General features: G+C 37.5%; 1 protein-coding gene across 1 annotated transcript; it reads right to left on the reverse strand.

The window, feature by feature from the left end:
* On the reverse strand, window positions 1-20,759 carry LOC144650747 (sphingosine-1-phosphate lyase 1-like). Its single transcript, XM_078510497.1, has 22 exons — window positions 20,538-20,759; window positions 20,261-20,335; window positions 17,972-18,065; window positions 16,530-16,597; window positions 14,637-14,720; window positions 14,427-14,450; window positions 13,962-14,001; window positions 13,551-13,630; window positions 13,307-13,361; window positions 12,514-12,587; window positions 10,510-10,598; window positions 9,995-10,031; window positions 9,481-9,552; window positions 8,947-8,982; window positions 8,643-8,785; window positions 7,788-7,854; window positions 7,141-7,206; window positions 5,483-5,600; window positions 4,721-4,775; window positions 3,549-3,695; window positions 2,567-2,687; window positions 1-2,012 (listed from the first exon to the last, which is right to left on the reverse strand). Exons 1-22 carry the CDS (start codon window positions 20,619-20,621, stop codon window positions 1,881-1,883), a joined length of 1,761 nt encoding a protein of 586 aa, XP_078366623.1. The 5' UTR covers window positions 20,622-20,759; the 3' UTR covers window positions 1-1,880.
* Window positions 20,760-20,854: the final 95 nt, after the last annotated feature.

Genomic DNA, 20,854 nt, shown 5'->3' on the forward strand with positions numbered 1-20,854 from the left:
TTTTCGCAGCCATTAAAAGCTTTTGTTTTTTAATGATTCAAGCAGATCAATAGTAGTAAATCCATAGTAGAGCGCGTTTTACGTGATAAATGGGCCTTATGCAACAAAGAGTTAAACGGTACAAAATCAACACTAGAGCTTCTGAAAGCACAGAAGAATCCAAAGCTTGACTGGTCGACCTCACTTTGTATTGGAGGCTGCTGCATTCTTTTAAAAATTATCTAGCACAGTGGCTTATGTACCCTGTGTGCACTTGTTGCAAAAGGTCCATACCCCCTTCCCCCCAAAGGAAAAGTACAGTTGAAAGAGAAACCAAGTTTCGTTAGCAACTGACGAACATCGAGGACGATATCATAGAGCTTCAGCATATTTTAATCGCTGTTTGAATCGTTCAAGAATTTGTTCTGCACGGACGTCGTTTTGCAACATGGTGTATCATGCATATAAAAGACGCACACGAGCGACTAACCGTGACCATGAACGTAACGCATTGACTGAAACTGTCGACGATTTTCATTGGATCAGAGCACGTGAACAGCAATAGCCACGCACGTGTTTCCGTACCAAAATGAACCATGTGACTAGTTTTGACCAATGGCATTACGCACAAATTCTTGATGGATTCTAAACACACTAAAAAGTATATATATATATATTACTCTAGCAAATTAACCTCTCACCCCCTCCCCAAAAAATCCATCTACTCTTAAAAAAATTCAAATATTTTTTGTACGGATGTAAAATACAAGATTTCTTCTGTAACCAACAAACAAAACAAAAATAGTAAATACTCTGCTTATGTTTGTAATCAACATCGTATATTTCTTTGCACCCATGTTGCCTTCCAACGCATGCGTAATAGATACCCTGGGCCCGCCTGGGTACACAAGGAAGACATATGAGCCATAAAATAAAATAACGTGTATGATAACTTTAGTTACTTTGTTGTATTCCCATAACAAAAAAAATTAAATTTCAAGTATATAGTGAAAAAAAGTACAATATATAAATTGAGACCAGATGACTTTCTCCAGTGGGTAACCTCTATCAAGCAGGAAAAACAAATTAATCCACCGCACCCCAAACAGATGGTGACTGGAACATTTACCCATAATTCGTAGCGTGCAAAAGCATAGAAAAGCTCTAAAAAAATTCAAACCCAAAATGACCATTTGTTAGTGCCGGGATGAATTTCGCAAAAACATGGCTTTCAACGTGCTATCTTGGCCATGACAGGTTCGCATGATATAGTGGTAAAATGTACAGCCACCACCTTTTTCAGTTCGGTAAATTGCACAAGTTTGGTAGCAGAATTAATAATAAAGTTTACTTGTTAAATACAGGTTTATCCACTGGATTAAGACAACCGTACACGAGCTTGGCTTTTGCTAAGAAATAGTTACTTAGCATGAGCTACATTCTTTTTAAATAATCAAGATTTGCATGCAAACATTAACTATGACTAGCAATCAAACTGTATTTTTTTTTCAATTAATTTAGTTATTTGTTATTAGTTATTTGTGTTTTTAAAAAAACTGTCCTCGGAAGTAAACAGTTTTTTTTTTCTCTACGAATGTTGCTTTACTGTTGTCTGCCAAAACTATTACCTAATACTAATGTGACCACTAATTCGTGACTCAATTATGTTGCGTGAAACCGTGTCACACAAACATATAAACACGTGACCTATTCTTCTATGGCATGACGAGAAACAGTCACAAAGATATGTATTTGTAACTTACATCTTTGCATTTCACTTACACAACAAGAGAAAAAACCTTCAGTTTACCATGCTAATACCTCTGGCCCTTACTGACCATAACACAACAATGACCTCTCCAAACAATTTCAACATGATTCAGAATGATAAATACTATTTTTTAGTTCTTGAGGTCTCCATTCTCCTCGGCTGGCTGGTTACCAATTGTGTACATGCAGTCGAGGAATCCACAGGCTAACTCGGACACTATGGATCGGTCTGGAATACTTTGGGACATGCCATAGATGGCACCCTGCAGTACAAACAACAAAATGTCAATCAGCAATTTTTCAACAGATTTACTTTGTGTATTATTAACAAGATGACAGGGTCAGTGGCCTAATTAATTAACTCGAAGTTTCTTTTGGCTGATTATTGGGCAAAGCCCTGAGCTAAACATAAAAAATTATAGAAACCAAGGGTGAGCCCACTAGGTTTATCAAATCACTAGAGTTGATTTATTGAAGGTTTTGATTTGATCGATAACATTCAGTAAAAAACTGCACACGTGCTCAAAGAGCTCTCTATAGGCAATATCAATCAATAGACGGCACCAGTGTAGCCAATCAGACTGCGTGCTTTGCCGATAGACAGCACTGGGTTATGTTGATGAACATAAGTGCCACAGACTGGATCTGGAGTCCAAGTTTTGGGCATGTTACTTGTGCTATGTTCTTGTTTAATGCAAGTGCTGGTGGCCAACAAGAAAACGAATTGGCATTCCTCTTTCCCTCCCCCCGGGGAAAGAGAAGAAGCTGAGTTGAACATCAGAATCTAAGAAAATAAATGTTTTAGTGAATCTCTCACCATGCCACTTGTCTTGGCTGAACCATCTGTCAAAAGCTCAGCAGTACAATCACTGACATCCTTCACAAAAAGGTCAGCCACGCCTTCTTGAGTGTTCAGGTAAGTCACACAGATGTGAATACTGCGGAAAAAACAAAAACAAGAAAATTCAAATTGGAATAACTGGTCCTTCATCAACTTCACTATTTTAAAAACAGCAACAGAAGGAAGTCGAAAAGTTCTTTTTGGCTGTTTGACCTTTTCATCCCAATGGTATTACAGTCGTAATTCAGCACTCTGATGTGTAAATAAGGTGCTTTTTCAACCTGGACACCAACAAAGGTAATCTTTTGCCCTAGTACTTCTGAAACTTCAATCTCTTATTACTAGTCATTCCAAGGCACCATAAAAAGGTCACTTCTCTGTAATACCTGAAGCACTGAATATCAAGCTGGTACTTGAAGTACCCTAGTCAGCCACCTAGGGGGGTACTCTGGGATCAAAGTGACGGGGATGATCGAATGGAGGCAAAACTCAGGACCCAAAAATCCCTAAGTCTCCCGACATTACCCAAAAAAATTCCTGGACCAAAAAAACGCCAAAAAAATCCCAAGTCAAATTACCCCTAAATTGCCAAGGCCGCACCAAGGCACTTTAGTTTGATTTTAATACCCCAAAAAATCCCCTATTTAAATCAAGTCACCCCAAAAAATACCTGCCAAATTCTCCTACCCAAAAAAATCCCTGAATCGAAAATTTCGACCCCCAAAAAATCCTTCGCACATCCCCATCACTTGGATCCCGGAGTACCCCCCTAGCCATGCCTTTGTTTACGGTATTTTACCAGAGCGTGTATAAAGGAAAGGAATCACTGGGAAACTGCTTAACTTCCTGTAACACAAATTACAGCAATGCAATAACATTTGACTTCACCATACAGTTTTCATAATTTCGAGGCATCGAAAATGGTAGAGGCGGACCTTTAAATTAATCAGGGACAAACCTTGAAGGAAACTGAAGAGAATTGAGGTGCCAGCCTCTTTTGGTGAGAGCATCTCCAAGACGATAAATATCAAAGTCCTTGGATCCAAATGCCACAACACTCACTTCAGGTTTCCCAAGTACATAGATTCCTTTGACCTTACGTAAGCTGCAGTAGAATGAAGGCAAAAATAGTAACTGTTATTAGAAAGCTTACCAAAAAATTAACAACAATAATTCATCAAGTTAAAAAAAGTTGAATTCCAGCCAGCCATGCAGACAAGCAGTTCTTGAATTAATTTTGCTTGCCTGGAGAGAGTTGCATGCCTAGGAAGGTGAGCTTGTTATTCAGGAATTTGAATTCTGCAAAACGTTTAAATTCTAAAACTCTTTTTGTGATCCAAAAAAACGTTCATTATCCCATGTACTTTTGTAGAGCAGTATTGCTGGTTTTCACTGTCACGCAATCAAAAAATAAATTCGAAACCATTCAACTACAGAAGCTATGAATTTCAAATATTATAGATGATAAATAGATAAACACTTTCTCCAAGTTTCGGGTCTGTGCGGTGTACCATTCACAAGTTATTTTCCGAACCTTTCCACGCAAATTTGTAAAGTTTAGTATGGAGCCGCCATCACTGTGTCCTGCCGAGGGACACAGTAATGGCCGCCGTGATGTCAGAGAAACCATCTGGAACTCAATTCTGTTTACAACAGCATAAACACCACTTATTATATCTAAAATGTTCATTCTGCACAAAATGGAAAGGCCTTTTTTCAAACAAAACAGCTTTGTCACGGCACTCAGCTTGATGTCACATACGACGGAGAACTCAAATATTCAAAATGCTCTGTTTTAAAAACGAATGACACTATCGATCTGGAAATTTGCAAAAATATTTATTTTTAGTTTATCTTTCGCCTAATGACAACAAAAATTTAGCAGGCCTAGTGAATTTTGATTTCAGAATTTTATGACGTAATATGAAAACCAAGAATCAAATCGTTCCAAACATTCAGTCACTTGACCACATGTAGGCACATTTAATCCACCAGTACCATATTAAATCTGTATGATCAGTTCTTGTGCTGTACATAAAATACAAATATTTCATTGGGTGCCATGTACATGTATGTACATGTTCTATGAAGCGTACAGTTGTTCAATAACATATTTCAAGTCACTCTCACCCTTCCTCTATTTTCATTCTAGTCTGAACAATTTTCCTTGTACTGTCGACATAACCTGAAAACAAAAGAAAACAAAAACATATAAACACATTAAAAACCTGCATCTACTTAACAATTAGACTACGAGCCCGAGTTTTCTATGAGCAAATATTCAACGAGGCGCAGCCAAGTTGACTATCGCTCATAGAAAACAAGGGCGAGTAGTCTAATTGTTTTAGTAGAAACTCTAAAAGATTGCAGTCCAAAACCTACAATATTGTGCACTTTGAAGACAAAAAATCAAGAAAATTTACTACTTAAAGAACTACGCGCGCGCGCGACTGTTTTCTATCAGCGAATAGAAAACAGTGGGAGAACCAATCAGATTCTCGGATTTTCAATAGAACACAGCTGAGTTTCTACTAAATGTTGTTAGTTATCAGATACAAGTACAGTCAACTCTCACTATAACAGACACATTTGGGACCAAACTTGGTGTCCGTAATAGAGAATGTCTGTTATAGCAGGAGATACTTTCAGTAATGCTTATTCGCTGGGACTTGCACTCCTGTCTGTAATATGGGGTGTCCGTAATAACGAGGTCTGTAATAACATAAGTGATGCAGGGTGGGAAATGACTGTATTCCTATTATTATGGTAAAGACAGTTTGTTGGGAGTCTGTGATCAAAAACTACATCTTCTGTCACTTGGCATTCTGGTTAATGGTTCGTAAGTTTGTTCAAGACACTACAAAAAAGTCACAAGCATCAGTAATCCCAAACCTGATTCTCCAAAGTACATCAATGCTGCCCATGTTGATGCAATGACTGCACCTGGTCGACTGCCAGGCATTGTGGGACAGGCATAGATTCCTCCTTGCCAATCAGGTGCTACAAAGAACTGACAAAAACAAAATTTGCTTAAATTATAGAAACTACAATTTGTAGCTGATTTTTTGAAATAAGCAATGTGGCAAATTCTTTACTAATTGCCATAGTTTTTTTTCAATATATGTTTTAAAACATTGGTTGCAATGTTCTCTAGGTACATTTACGATGTTACCATAGGCTCGTCAAGCAATCATGTGCTTTAAGTGCATGACAGGGAGTGCCCCAGGTTACTTGACTGAGCAGTTCATTAAACGCTCCGACGTGTCAAAGCACTCTACTAGAAACGCACAAGCTCTTGATATCCCACTATTCAGATCTGCTAGTGGACAGAAAACCTTTTACTATCAGGTTGTTAGTCTTTGGAACTCTCTGACACCCGAACTTAAACTTTGCCAATCCCAGAGAGAATTTAAACAATTCTTAAAGCGTCTACTTTTAACGGAATTCTTAGGTTACCGTAAAGTTCCGTGTACAAGCCGCACCTTTTTCCTCTAAATTCAAGTAAAAAATCGGGGGTGCGGCTTATCTACGGAAACATCTCTGGTTGGAGTTCTCAAAGGCCTAATTAATATTCATAAAAAACTTCTTAAGACGTCATTGAATAAACATATAACAACCTGAAAACTTTGTTGTTTTTCACTACCTTTTAGTTCCTCTGCAAAGCTGTTTGCAGTGAAGCCTGCCAGTCACTTTGAATCATGTCTTTCCGCCGCGTGCGAGAAGGCACCAACATAAACGCAAATACTCACAAGGCAAATGGCCGACCGCTTCGGTTTTTTATTGACCTTCACAGCAAATAAATCTGCTGGATTAACAAACTCTTATTCTGCATGAAGTTTTTATCCTGTTGCGGGTAGCAGTTTCCAAGAATCTTGAAATAAAAACGTGGTTTCTTTCGAAGAAAATGCCGCCATGTTTGTTTTTAATGCCCAGACTCCTCTCTACAATTCAGAGCTTGGCTACTAAGCATTCATCGTTCGCGAACGATTCGAACGAATTACAAGTGTTTCAGGAGTGTTTAGAAGTGATAATCTCGAAAAAATGATATCAAGAGAGCATCCAAGTTTAAGATATTGTGAACTCAAACTAAAAAGGAGGTATGACAAGTGAAATTTAGCTTTCGTAAGGCTTAATTTATATTAAACATTGCAACAACCACCGTGTCAGTGTTTCGAAACGGTGCTTCACTGCTTGTTTGCGCTTGATTGTTTACCAATAGAACTTCACTTGAACTTAAACTTTATGGTCTGTATATTTTTTTTTCCAAAATTTGAGCTTCCAAATCGGGGGTGCGGCTTATCTACGGGTGCGGCTTATACACGGAACTTTACGGTAATTAATTTTGATTTTTATTATATTCATAGTTTATTTACAATATGTATTTATAGGTTTAAGTATATGTATTTATTTAACTCTGAAAAGCCTCATCAGGGATGGGTTAATAAAATTTGTATGTATGTATGTATGTACAGGCTCTAGTAACATCTCTCAGTAGTTACAGGGTTTATCTATGCATTGAAATGAAATAATTTGTAGCTTTCATTACTTACTTGAAAATGCCTAAGATGCTTGTCGCTGTACATTATAACTGAAGATCCCTTTGGTGAATATCCATACTGAAAAAGAGACAGATTAACTTCGATGTTTAAAGTTCATTAAAATCAGGATGTTTGTAAAGATCAACAGCTTCATAATTTATGTATATCAACACACAGTTACAAGGCTTGAATTTAAATATACAGCGAACATTGGTTCAATGTGTTGTTTCAATGTTGAAATCATGTTTCAGAACGAACTCAACTAAATATAGCCCTAACTTTTAAAACCAAACAAAGAAAGCTGTTCGACAGTACTGTTGTGCAGAACTTTTGTATGATCAGTTAGATTACCAGTTCCATCCCAAAAGCCCATTGAGTAAGGTGCATGAAGTTGCAGGAGACCATCAGCAATTACTATTATTCCAATGTAAGTCACTTTTGAGGAGGAGGTATTTTCATATTTGCTACCCATAACCTAAAAGGTTAAGCATTTGGCTGGTGGCATAATAAAAAAAAACATCTAATAATCAAAAGTACTGGTATCTTTTACTAAAAACTGCATGTACATGTACTCTGAAGAAAGTCAGTTAGCCTAAAAACTGTTCAAGTCTGAAAACTATTTGTTAGTCTTGTGCAAAACAAGAACAAACATAGCAAACCTTGTGGGTATCGCAGGATATACTGGTAACACCATCTACTGCAAAATCAAATGGAGGAATGTCAAACCTGCAAAGAGCAAAGAACAAAATTTAACGATCAATCAATGTGACATTTTATGGTAGTTTGAAAGTTTAAAAAATTAAGATCTGCGTGGACAAAAAAATGTACATTAAGCAAAGCTTGACATTTTGTAACTTTTTCTCTTACCTATTCTCAGTAAAAATCAATGTGTAGTTCCTGAGAATATCCATACCAACCCAATAGAAGGTCATTAAATTCCAAGGACCGAGGAGGGGGGTCTCAAATGCCCAAATTTTTAAATGAATGTATGAAGCTTAACTGGAATTTATGGAGGGTTTTTTGGGGGGTGGGGGGGGGGGGGGAGGAGAGCAAACCAGAAAACCATCCACTGGAGGGGTATGGAAATTTTCTGGAACAACATGTGACCTTACTTTGACAACCTTACAACTATTTTATCATAATCTTTTTCATGGCACCCATTTTGTACTACAGCTATTTTCTAAGGGTTAACAAAGTTATGTGACAAGGCTCGGTTAACAGCTCATTTCAAAATCTAATACTTAAGTTGGATTTGAATACATAAGCCTTGTGATGCTGTTACAACTGCTGTCCACAAGTTCCAAGCTTTAGCTTCACTTACATGTAGGAAACCACTGGGAGAAAGTCAACAAAAACATTGGTGTGCCCATTGTCATTTGTGAGGGGGGAGGGACAAGAGTGTAAACCTTCTTCCTACCTATTTTTCGAGCCAATTTCTCCCTCCTGCCTATATTTTTTTGCCTTGATTTATCCCTTCTCCCTGTTCTGTTCCTCCCCCTTCCATTGTTACTTACCCTGCTTTCTTCATGAAGGGTACCAGAAATCCACCAAGACAGGAGTCGACATGAAGTCCAAGATTGTACTTCTTGGCAAGCTTGGCCATATCTTCAATTGGATCAATGACACCATGAGGAAACTGGGGTGCAGAGCCACAAAGCTGGAAACAAAAATAAAACTTAGAGGATGTAAAAACTGAAAGGCAGTGAAAGAAGTAAAACATATCATGGAACTGGTGGGTGCTGTTTCAACAAGGTAAAAAACAAACAAAAAGATACCTGAAAATACCATGTACATGTAAACCAAGTGAATTGCACTTACTAGGATGGTATTCCTTGTGATAGCTCTTCTCATTGCCTGAACAGAACACACAAAAAAGAAAATAAATTAAATTGTATTCTTAAATACATGTAGTTATACGTCAGAATGTACTAGTCTCTGGATTAACAGGACCAAGCTCAAGCCAGGCTATGGCCTTTGCATTTCCCCCCCCGCCATGGAGTGTAAACAGATGCTGTTAAACTGTTGGGTCTGGCAAGAATACCATGGTGGAATGGGGGAGAGTCAAGGGAAGGGGTAACCTGCGAAGGATAACTATAAGGGGCGCTAAATGGTAAGTTTAAGACTTTGCCAGAGGGCCAGACTGAATACATGTATCTTTTCTGCGAGCCTGAGACTCTCTTGGCCTTGTAAAAGAAACTGAGACTTGGAGAAGGCATCCTAGGAAAATTTGAAAGCACAAGGCCTGGGGTAAAATTCTGTGATATGACATACATGTACAGACAGGTAAATCAAACACACAAAATGACAGACTTTTGACCTCTGCAAAGACTTAATAAATTAACACATAATTACCTTGATATTACATTTTCTTGTATTCTCATCAACAGGAACATGTACTAATTTGATGTTGAAATAGTGAGCGGCCTGGCAAGAAGATAGAATAGTACATTGTATGTTATGTGTTATCAAATATTTTTTAGAGTATCGGACCAATCCTTATCAGGACAATCCCAACACACGAATAACATGCGCCTGAAAACTTGACTTGGTTTAGCTGAGTAATAAGTGTTAAAAATAACACAGAGATATAATTTAAAATAGCAGAACAAACAAACAAAGGAGACATATTTTAGTGATTATTTTACAAAATTGAATGTTTTCTTTACAATCTTTTGTGAACCCATTTTAGTCATAACACAAAAAGTCAATTCCCACATTTACAAGTACAGGTACATACAGGTACACAAAGACAACATCCCTTTATAAACTTTTGAAAGCTTTCTTTTGTTGTCCTTTTATTCTGTTGGCTTAAAATGTTTTCAAGAGAAAGAGATTATGAGCAATTTTGGCAGCGGCTAAAAATTACCTTATCAAAAGCTGCATGTATACTGATGGGTGCCACACTGAGAAAAAAAGAATATATACAAGATTAAAAATAATTATTATTATTTAATTAATGAACTTTAACAGGGAAGCTTTCATGGCCGTTCTTGAAAGTAAAATTCAGATAGAGATGCATAAATCTAAGAAACAGATACAGTTGTAATCCGTAACAATAACTATAGAAATAAGTATATATAAAAATAAACACATATAGAAATAATAGATACAATAACAACAACAAAAGTAGGCACCCAGGTTTCCTGTTCTCTGTAATATATTCTTTTCTATTTAGTTTCTGCATGCCCTTTGAGTAACGTAAATTATTCTCTGTAAGTAAGCTATGTATTGTAGTGTATTGTAATTGTAAGTAAGCTATGTATTGTAATGTATTGTAAGTCAGTGTTAATCAATAAACTGCTTTATCTAAAAAAAAAAAAAAAAAAAAAACTTTAACAGGCACATTCACAAGCTTTGGTACAATGCAATAAGCACACTCACATCTCTGGTTTTGTAATGCCACGCTCACGAGCCCACTCACGGTATGCCTTACAAGCCATTAATATACTCTCTGTGCCTCCTGTTGTCATCTGCAAGTATTGAGAAAACAAGGTCATTTTAATTACCGGTACTGATTACCATAACACAGTACATAGCTGTGGTAAGCCAGCACAAGATGGTCAGGGGCATGTACTTATGAGTGACAGTTGTCTCAATGTTTTTACAGAGCTGTCTTACAGTTACGATTGTTAACTTGTACAGTCAACTCTTTCTAAGACGGACACCGTCGGGACCGGCCCCAACTGTCCGTCTTAGAGAGGTGTCAGCCTTATAGAGAGTCGAGGTAACGTGACACCAGAAATTTTAAGAAGATAAAGCCAAACGGCTATGCACAACGAATACACGTCTGTTTCGAGTGGCTTACTTTAGCAAAACCTATTAAGTGGAACAAAATTAATATCAGAAATTTGACTTGTTTGTTCATTACAAACGGTAATACTGTAAGTAGAAAACTATCTCTTTGGTGCCATATACTTAAGCTGTGAAGTAATACGTTATAGCGGACTGCTTTTGGTAAGTTTGGTATTCTAAAGGCGCTGACTTACTATGCTATATGTTGACATAAGTTTCGAAGTATTATTCACTAAAAAAATAACTTCTTGTGCGTGTCCGTTGGCGGTTTCAAAGTGTCCGTTGTCCGTCTTAGAGAGGTGTCCGTCTTACAGAGAGTTTTGTTACAGTAAAATGATTGAAAAATCGGTCCGCGATGCGTACGTGTGGGGGCTTGATAATTTCAAATTTGATTCTTGTTTTTTGTGAATTCATTTAGTACATTCAATTACCTTAAGGCTGCTATTTATTGCGGCAAATAATCTTTGTGATTTTTTGCAAATTCATTCCTTGAAAATTTATAAGCAGCAGGTGATTCAAACATTTCTTTGATGCACATGATAACAGATAAACAGCGGAATGTCTATTACATTGATATACGATATTTTCGCCCTTACGTCATTAAGAATGTAAGAGTAGCGCAGTTGGGTAGGCATCTGACTGGGGAACGAGAGGTCGCCAGAGGCCCGAGTTCGAATCCCAGAGGGGACAATTTTTTTCTTTTTTCCTTTTTTTTTTCTTTTTTAACCAGTAGCACTAAAATGGTTTGTTTATTATATCGCTCCGTAGGTATGCATTGCAGAATAATTTACATATATCAGAACATATAGCCATATAGACTGATTCAAGTACAAATGTATTAAATTGTGCTGTTTCTGCGGCTTTCAATATTGGCTTGCGTAAGCGTAAAAGCTCCTCTTGAATTGATGTGCAACCTGCACAGACTTCCAGCCAAACGAAATTTTGGCTAGTATGACTTCCCCAGCTGCTGTAATGACGAGCAACTTCAAGAACAGCTCAGTAAAATCAAAGAAACCACACGAAACGTACGACACGCCAAAATCCAATATGGCCTACTCGACACGCACCGCCGACTCATCCCCAGGCTCTCTCGCAGAAGACCACGTGACACAAGCAAACCCACACACAAATAAATAAATAAATAAATAAATCCCGCAGTCGATAACAATGTGGCGGCTTTGCCCCCACAAAAACGGCAGGGACCATCACCAGGTGTCCGTCTTAGAGGTGTCCATTAAGAGAGAGGTGACTGTAGTTTACAATTTACAATTTTTGGAAATGATATATTCAGGCTAATTTAATGTAACAAATGTTGAGTGGTGGATGTTTGAGTCTTAGAGAAAGGACAGCACACATGAAGGGGCAATTCCCATGAATTATTAATTACCTGTGACAATTCCCATGACGAGTTTGCATGGGAGCACTAATAAATTATATAGATTTGTCCCCTCTTGTAAGCCAACCTTAATTTTGATAGACAAGTCCTTGAAACTTGTCCGTTCAATTCAAAGCAGTTTTCAAGCTGCAAATTGCGAAGAATTGTCCCCTTATGTCTTCCGATCTAACAATTAGAATTTATTGCATAATACTCACAGTTCCACAAGCATCCTTTCCTCCTCTGAACATATTAACACACATCTGAACAACTTCTGCTTCCATCTTCCGCACTGTCAGAAATCAAATTTATTTTAATTAATAATTATAATGCACTGTGTACTTTTTGCAAGGAGTTAAAACCTTTACTTTCATGTTTCATCACATTTCCAAAACAACTTGAATTCACTCAAAAATTCCTCAACTGCGAGATTTCAACCCTCAATAATAAAAACAAAGTTCCAAATACTGCATGGTACTAAAAAATAATAAAAACTGAAAATTGCCAAAGAAAATGCAACCAACTCTCATCTCTCTTCCTGGTGTTTAGAAATGTGACAAATCAGTCTGTGCCAGTCTATCACATACTTCAAGTTAAGGGAAGTTCTGAGAATATGGTGATTTGCAATGATATTACAGCCATCCAAAATGAATGTTGCTGCTGTTGTAGGTTAACTGTCAGATATGTACAAGGGGTAAGGATTTCCCTAGAAGTTTGAAAAGGGGTTAAAATTGGGTTAAACTTAGTTTCTCCCTACTAATAAAAACGGATTGTCCATGATTCTTAAAATTGCCATGAAGAATATTTTTAGACATTAGTTTGGAGAGGTGATGTTTGCATGGTTTCTTACACATGTATAGAAATATGACATGATTTATTAACAACATTCAAGTTAGAGTTCTTGAGTCCACAATGTGCTATTAAATAATTGAAAGAGTACTAAAAACAATTTGCATGTCACATCTGAAAGGTCTAGCAATAGGATCATCAATATGTCTGAAATATATTTACCATCAGGGAAGATGTCAACATGAAGAGGATTTGCCCATGTATACTTGGCATACACCTGCAAATTGCAAATTTATCAAAACTCAGTGAAACTATCATTACTTGGCCAAGTAACAACCTGTACAACTCTGTTGGGTTACACTACCATAATAGATAAAATTCACAATCTTGTCAGTTGGCGAAGAAATTAGCATTCAAAGAGACACGCCTGTGCAGCTGGGCTTCTAAAAACCACTTCCCTCCTCACCTTAGTAAGTACATCAGTTAGTTCTTTTCCTCCATTGTAAATTGCTCCAGAAACACGTCCTTCCTGCCATTTCACATCACCTGGCAATAAAGTAAAGTCAATCTGTGTATCAATAATATTGATGAAACCTCTAGTTAATGTACAGTATATCAACAGAATGTTCACACTTCCTTCTGCATGTACAATGTTGAACAAACTTGACTTGATCGAAAAATTGAAAAAAAAAAAAAAAAAACGAAGAGAAGATTCTTGCAGTCATGAACACAGTGTTGCACCAGTATCGCAGAGGTCAGAGGTCAGGGTCCCGTCAAGCCTCATTCTTTTCGCAACTGCTTATTTAAGTTTATTCTTCACCGCAGTTCAAATATATGATTTTATATAATTATTCATAATTTGAAAAAATGAACTTACCCAATTTTAAATAATCATCTATTTCCTTCATTAGTTCTTTCTATAGAAGATAAATAAAGCATACACGTGTGAGAAATAAATTAATACACTTTGTCTGTAGCGATTGGAATATTCAGAGTTTATTCGAGTTATTATTCATTCGATCTGAAGTTTCGCCTTCACTTATTTTTAGTGGCCCCTGTGCACCTTCATCGGAGTGAAAATTTTGCTTGAAACAAACAACATTAATTTTTTCACTCTGAACATTGGATAAAATGATGAAAGTGGACAGTTAATCTTCCGATTGGATGAATCATAACTCAAATAATGTGAGAAATAGTTCAGTTAAAAAAAGGAATGCAAAGCACTTAGTGTGCTTGTATAAGATGAGCCCCCCCAAAAAATAACATTACAAACTATGGTTCTAAAGGAGCTTGGCAACAACAGTTCATTTTATAAATGCTTGAAATACAGTATGGTACAAACCTCACTCATTCCTTTTGCTGGTAGCTGAAAATGAAATTAAGTGGTAAATGAGTACTCGACAAACAAATGAAAAATGCTACAGAATTGATCACTGAGTTTAAACTAAATAGAATCAATTATAAAAATTTCTTACACTTACTACATGCAAACTACACATGCAACTCACTCCTGATTGCGGCATTCAAGGCATTAATAAGCAGAATAACTTACTGTCATATGGAAGGTTTCCCCAGGTCTTGCTGGAAAGGCAACCCTTCCCATTTCATCCAGTGTTTGTTGCATCTCATTGGCTATCTGCCAGAAGATTGAAAAAGCAACCATTAGTTATTCTATCTAGATATCTATATCACCCTGCAAGCAGAGCCTCTTTTAACTTCCCTTTGGTTGAGATTTGGGAAGTAGAAAGAGGCTCTGCATAAATCAGGTCATTTCTTTGAAGTCGTCGCAGCCCCTGAAAGTTTGGAAAAACTGATGGCCAAGACGAAGCCCACAGTACGCTCTCAAAAGGACTAGAGCTGACGATTGCTCTCGCCATCTGCTACTGTTTGTGCGCGCGTGCAGCTTGTGGATCATTTAAGATCTCGTTTTTTTCCCAAACCAAGAAGAAAATGCATGGTTTGAATCGCCATCTCTACCATTAAGCCACTAATACAACCTCAAGTGGTGCTTCGCATGTTTTTACTGATGGACCTCAGACGCTCTTTGAAGAAAAGAACTTGTAAAACAAACACTTTGTTCACACTGCCATGTACGATCTGACACGCCATTCAGCGCACATGCTTAGATTAAGTGGTCCTCACGCAAGCTAAATGCTTAAGCATCGCATAAACCTCACGCATGCTCAACAAAGATTTGACACGATTCTTGCAGAGCCCTTTCCGTATATCACTGGAAAAGAAAGGGCTCTGCTCGCAGGGTGTATTGATATCGCCATTTGGCACAAAATGCAGTTAAATGTATCAACACTTTTTCCATATTATTCTTTTTGTATCATGGAAATAAGCTACAGTATAACTGGAGTACAGATTTGTTGAGTAGAAATCAAGAAAAACTAATCATTATCATTATTAATTTTATCACTACACACAGGCAGAAGAGCAGGGGGGCAGGGGGGCTGTAGCCTCCCCCCCCCCCCCCATTTTGGTGCCAAAAATATCACGAGCGCAGCCTAAAATTGGTTTGGCAAGATATTCCGTGTCGTGAGTGAGTTCAACATACTTTATTGTTACTTATTTTTGCGGGACTTAATTTTTGCGATTTTTTTGAAAATCACAAAATTAAAGACCCGCGAAAAAAGGTTCTCGCGAAAAATAATGACGCGAACTTTAATACCCTTCTATATAATTTGTTATGACTTATCAACGTTGCTGTCAGTTTATTACATTATTATCTTGGTATAGTCATCAAAAAGGCTCTACTTTGTTACAAAGGAACATGTCAAACTGTTTTAAGTTCGTTTTGTTATATGGTTTTGTTCAGTGTCATTAAAAACAATTGCTGTGGAAAACTAAAATCAACTTACTGTTTTTTAATTAATGTAGAACATTATTTAACAATTTTCGTGAAAATTAGTTCCTTTAATCATACTTTTTTGGCCAAATCCCGAGATTTAAGTCCCGCGAAATATGCCCGTTCCATTTTCGCGAAATAAAGTTCCCGCGAAAATAAGTAATGTCAATAAGGTATTCAAAACTTTCTTGAAAGTTTTCGGTAAACTTTGTTCATCTTCGGAATAGTTTGAGAAATGATCAGAAATGTTCGCATGGCCTTCGAACAACAATCGGAGAATTTAAGGAAATCTTTCATCTAGGAAATGATCAGAAAACAAAAAGGTTGCTAGAACGAGAAAAATTTGCTTTAAATAAAAACCTGCCGAGTATTTTTGGGACAGTCTTAGCTACCCCTCCCCCCTCCCACATTCCAAAATGCTCAGGGGCCTCTGCTACAAGGCTTAAGTGATCAATACCCATTTTTCCTGTACATGCAGGTGATAATGATAAAAGAAATCGGCAACTATGGGGTTATTGCCTGGATGAAACATTAATACCATATTTATTTTAATTTCAGGTTTGGACTTAATTGACTAAGACACGATATTCTCACCTTGGTTTTCAAGTACGGCATCCTTCTTAACAGTTTAAAAAATCCTTTCTTTATTCTTTCTATGAGACCTGAATAAATGTAAAATTTTAGAGAAAAAAATAGAAGATATTTCCTGATAATTTATCTTGAACCCTCAAATTCTGGAACCTCCCAGTTACATGAACCAAAAATTGTAAAATAACAAAAAATAAAAAGATAAAAAAAAATTGACTTTGTTTAACAAGGGCTGCATGTAACAGTCTTGCGACTGAAAAACCTGTGGCCCTCGGATTTTTGATCCAATTGGATTTTAGAAGTGTTCTTTTTCGTAGAGGGAGGAAAAATGGAAAACAAAGGAAAAACCCCTTGGTACAAAGACAAGAACCAACAACAAACTCCACCCACATATATGACACTGGGTCCAGGAATCAAACCTTTGCCTCATTGGCAGGAGGCAAGGGCTCTCACCACTGCACCATCCCTGCTCCCCCTCCCTTGTGTCCCTTGGATTTGTTTCACTCAGTCAATTTCACCCCTGATTTCTCAAACTCCTGATTTGTCAAAACAATAATTACTATTATTATTATTATTTAATTTGGAGGTTCAAGAAATCGGGATTCTTCTGTTAATGTTTAATGTGGGTCTACCAACGTAAGTAAAACACTCTGAATGACTTAAGAGATACAAAATTTCTAATGTACATGTACATCATTCTTGACCTAATTACTGCAGAAATGCCCATGTATCTACTTTTTTTTTACATTTTATATTACTGAGTGGGGCAGACTTAATTTTATTACCGTAATGATTCGATTAAGCGCCCCCTTCTGAATAAGCGCCCCCTTCAAATGTGTTTTTGTTAATAAGCGCCCCTATTCCAATAAGTGCCCCCATTCTTATAAGCGCTCCCTTTCTTATACGCGTCCCTATTCTTAAAAGCGCTTCTATTGTGGCTAACTGACCCTACTGAAGTCGTCGACGTCGGAAAGATAAACTCATGAACATTCACCGTGCCGTACATGTATATACAGTAGAACCCCGGTAACTCGAACTCGGATAACTCGAACAACCCCGCTAACTCGAACTAACTTCCATTTCCCTTGCACCAACTTTTCAGTCATTTTTACTCGGTTAACTCGAAAACCCCGCTAACTCGAACTGTTTTTTGTTTCCGTTCAGAGTTCGAGTTACTGGGGTTCAACTGTACTTACTGCTAAAATGAACAATTCTTGTAAAAGTAACTGAACTTTCAACAATTTGTTACTGTAAGTTACAGTTTTTGTTATTGCTAGTTATTTTAAAATATATTTAAGTTTTGTTTTGAACATTTGGTTGTTTCACAAAAAATTAAATAAGTGCCCTCTCCTGAATAAGCGCCCTGTCTCGAATAAGCGCCCTCCTTTAAGGTGCCAAAAGTAAATAAGCGCCCCGGGCGCTAAATCGAATCATTATGGTATACCTACTTTGTTCACGAAAGAATGCCCATCCAATCACCCAGCGTAGAATTTCTGTTACAAGCCAGACATAGAAGCAGTAGGTCACAGTGTTGACAACAATCTGTATAAAGAGAAGTACCATGTGATTAATACCAAGTGACATGGTATTGAAACAGTGGCATGGAGGATAATGGAAAATGACAAACTATACACCATTTTAATGAGTGTATCGAATTTATGAGTTCTAGTTAGAAATTTCAAGTTCGAGTTAGAAATTTCGAGTTCGAGTTAGAAATTTCGAGTTCGAGTTAAATATTTCGAGTTTGAGTTAGAAATTTCGAGTTCGAGTTATGGGGTAACATTTCCCAGTTGTTCACGCATAGTATCGCCCTTATCACCAAATGAAAGCTAACCACAAGCAAATAGGAGCACTTGGAACTAACCACAAGCAAATAGGAGTGGAGCTAACCGCAAGCAAACCAGAGTGGAGCTAATCGCAAGCAACTTGAACTCGATATTTTAACTCGAACTCAAAATTCTAACTCGAAATCGAACTCAACTCGAAATTGTAACTCGAACTCGAACTCATGAAATGGACAGACCCCATTTTAATAAGTCGAGACACCATTTTGAATATTTAACTTTCCGCGAATGACGTTGTTAATGAAATATTCATCTGCGCCTCAACATATTTAAATGAAGTATCTACCATTGTAATAAGCCAAGGTGTCTTTTTGAATATTTTATTAATGACGTCATTTGCAGAAAAATAAAAATTCATGGCCCCTCGACTTATTAAAAGGGTGTATAAGACTTGTGTTGAAATACTGTCAGCAAAATGCAGACCTTTCAAAATTGTAGCATGAAAAGGTTTGAAACAGATGGGATGGGGGCCTGTACAGCAATCCCAGTAGGGCATCATCACTTGTCAGGGGGGGGGGGGCTTATTTGAGAGGGTGGTAATAGTAAAAAAATGTAAAATACAGCTCCTCTGCTATAATCTGGTTCCCATGCTTTTACCTTGAGAGGGGGTAGTTTTGTGGATATTTTCTGGTAACACACATTGGACATACTGTACTTGGTCTCCCTCAGTCATTCGCTACAGTCGAAGTTGTCGTAAGCAGACACCCTCGGGACGCGAAAAAAGTGTCCGCTTACGAGAAGGGTTCTCATAAGCAGCCACTACAGGTGTAGGGGATAAATGGCCGCTTAAAGGGAGCCTGCCCTGCTAACAATAACCGGACGGACCTGGATTTGGACAAAACAAGCACTGAAATATGGTACTGTAGTTACTTTAAAGTCATCGAGACGAACGTGGATGTGAAGTTTATTGATAAACACAAGATCCAGAGGTTGTTAATAGGATTTTCTTTGGGGTTTCTGCTTACAGGAGCTTAAAAACAAAGAAAAAGTCTAAGTCGTAATCTCTGAAAGTGTCTGCGGCCGCTTACTGGAATGTCCGCTTACAAGAATGCAAAAATACAGAGTTTGTATGGGAGTTAAAACGGGGTTTCAAACAAGGTGGCCGTAAGTAGAGCTGTCCGCTTACGAGAGTGTCCGTTAAGAAGGCTTTGACTGTATCAACATATTGTATCAACAAGGCAGTTTTAATTTCCAAGTACAATAACCACCACAGTTCCAGTATTCTTGGTTTGCAACCACGTCACAAGGCGGCCATGTGGGATGACAAAACAATAAAACATGTTTTTGCGGAATTTGCATCATAAAAAAGTTTAGTTCCCAAAGGAGAACGCTTTGTTCCTGTCATCCAACATGGCTGCTGTGATGTCAGCTGCAAACCAGCAATAGTTAATTATATCTACTAGCTTGCAGTACTGTAATAAACCTCATATTGGTACATGTGTGAAGAGATTACTCTGTTGAGAGTTTTCATGCGGGCCCATATTGCACATATGAGAGATATAAGTTCAATTTTTCATGCAAAACAGCCCTGTCAAAATAATATGGCCACAAGCCTTCATAAAAAATTGAATGAAATAAATGCATTATAAATACATGTATGCTCCCAACACATTTACCAAGAGCTATAAAAAGATCTGATCCAATTGCATGAGCTAGCAAAAAAACCTGTAGAGTTAAATGATAACTAAGAATGACCTTTGGCCATTTGGAACAGAATGTGTTATTTCAGGGATAAAAATTCATGCGAGCAACAAGACCTAATAATTTCAAATAAAATTCTAGAATGAGAAATCTAAGGACATCTGAACAACATTACACATCAACCAGAAAATGCATGAGAGACTTACATGTGAGCTTAATTATCTAATAAAACTACGGGAAATTATAGTTTACCTCCCAGGCCTCCATTCCACGGCACCATCGATGAATGTGCCGCCTCGCCTCAGCTAGGTAATACACAAACGACCACTGGAGAGAAACAAAAAAGCATCACAATTCAAGCAACGCACATAACTTAGTTTAACACTTTGAAATTACATGTTGTTTCTGAACTACAGCTTTGAGGTAAGAGTAAAGTTGTTATGTAACGGCAAATACACCGGTTCACAGAATCATTCAAAATAGCCACGTTTGTCAGACATAAATTACTTCACAAATAAGCACAGCTTACACATATTTCGTTCCAGTGAAGATATTCGGGCAAATGAGGCTCCACCGTGTCTAAAAACTGCTCCCAATACGTCTTCTCCAGCATGGTAAAGCCGAACGTTCGAAAGATCTTCTTTCTGCAAGTCGCAATAAGGTTATGTTGTGTCGTTGTGTGATCAGTGTCCTGTGAATGTCACGTGATGACGTACGAACCGGATCATGACAGGTTTGGTTTATATTTCCGGTATCACCTCTCCACTTCCGGTGCCCGCCTTTTGGAGGAATTGACGACTTGAATTTTGGCTAAAAATTTCCTTCCCAGTATTTTAACATTTATCC

This window comes from Oculina patagonica, chromosome 4 (genome assembly GCF_052425735.1).
Source record: "Oculina patagonica isolate OP01 chromosome 4, crgOcupat, whole genome shotgun sequence".
NCBI lineage: Eukaryota > Metazoa > Cnidaria > Anthozoa > Scleractinia > Oculinidae > Oculina > Oculina patagonica.

Bases quoted from the DNA above. Each gene is read 5' to 3' on its own strand.
- LOC144650747 (XM_078510497.1), bottom strand. From the start codon at position 20,621: ATGCTGGAGAAGACGTATTGGGAGCAGTTTTTAGACACGGTGGAGCCT. The intron at 16,598-17,971 runs GTAGGTATACCA...ACATTTATTCAG, and splicing joins GGCATTCTTTCGTGAACAAA to GTCTCATAGAAAGAATAAAG. The intron at 7,207-7,787 runs GTTTGCTATGTT...TCTCTTTTTCAG, and splicing joins TATCCTGCGATACCCACAAG to TATGGATATTCACCAAAGGG.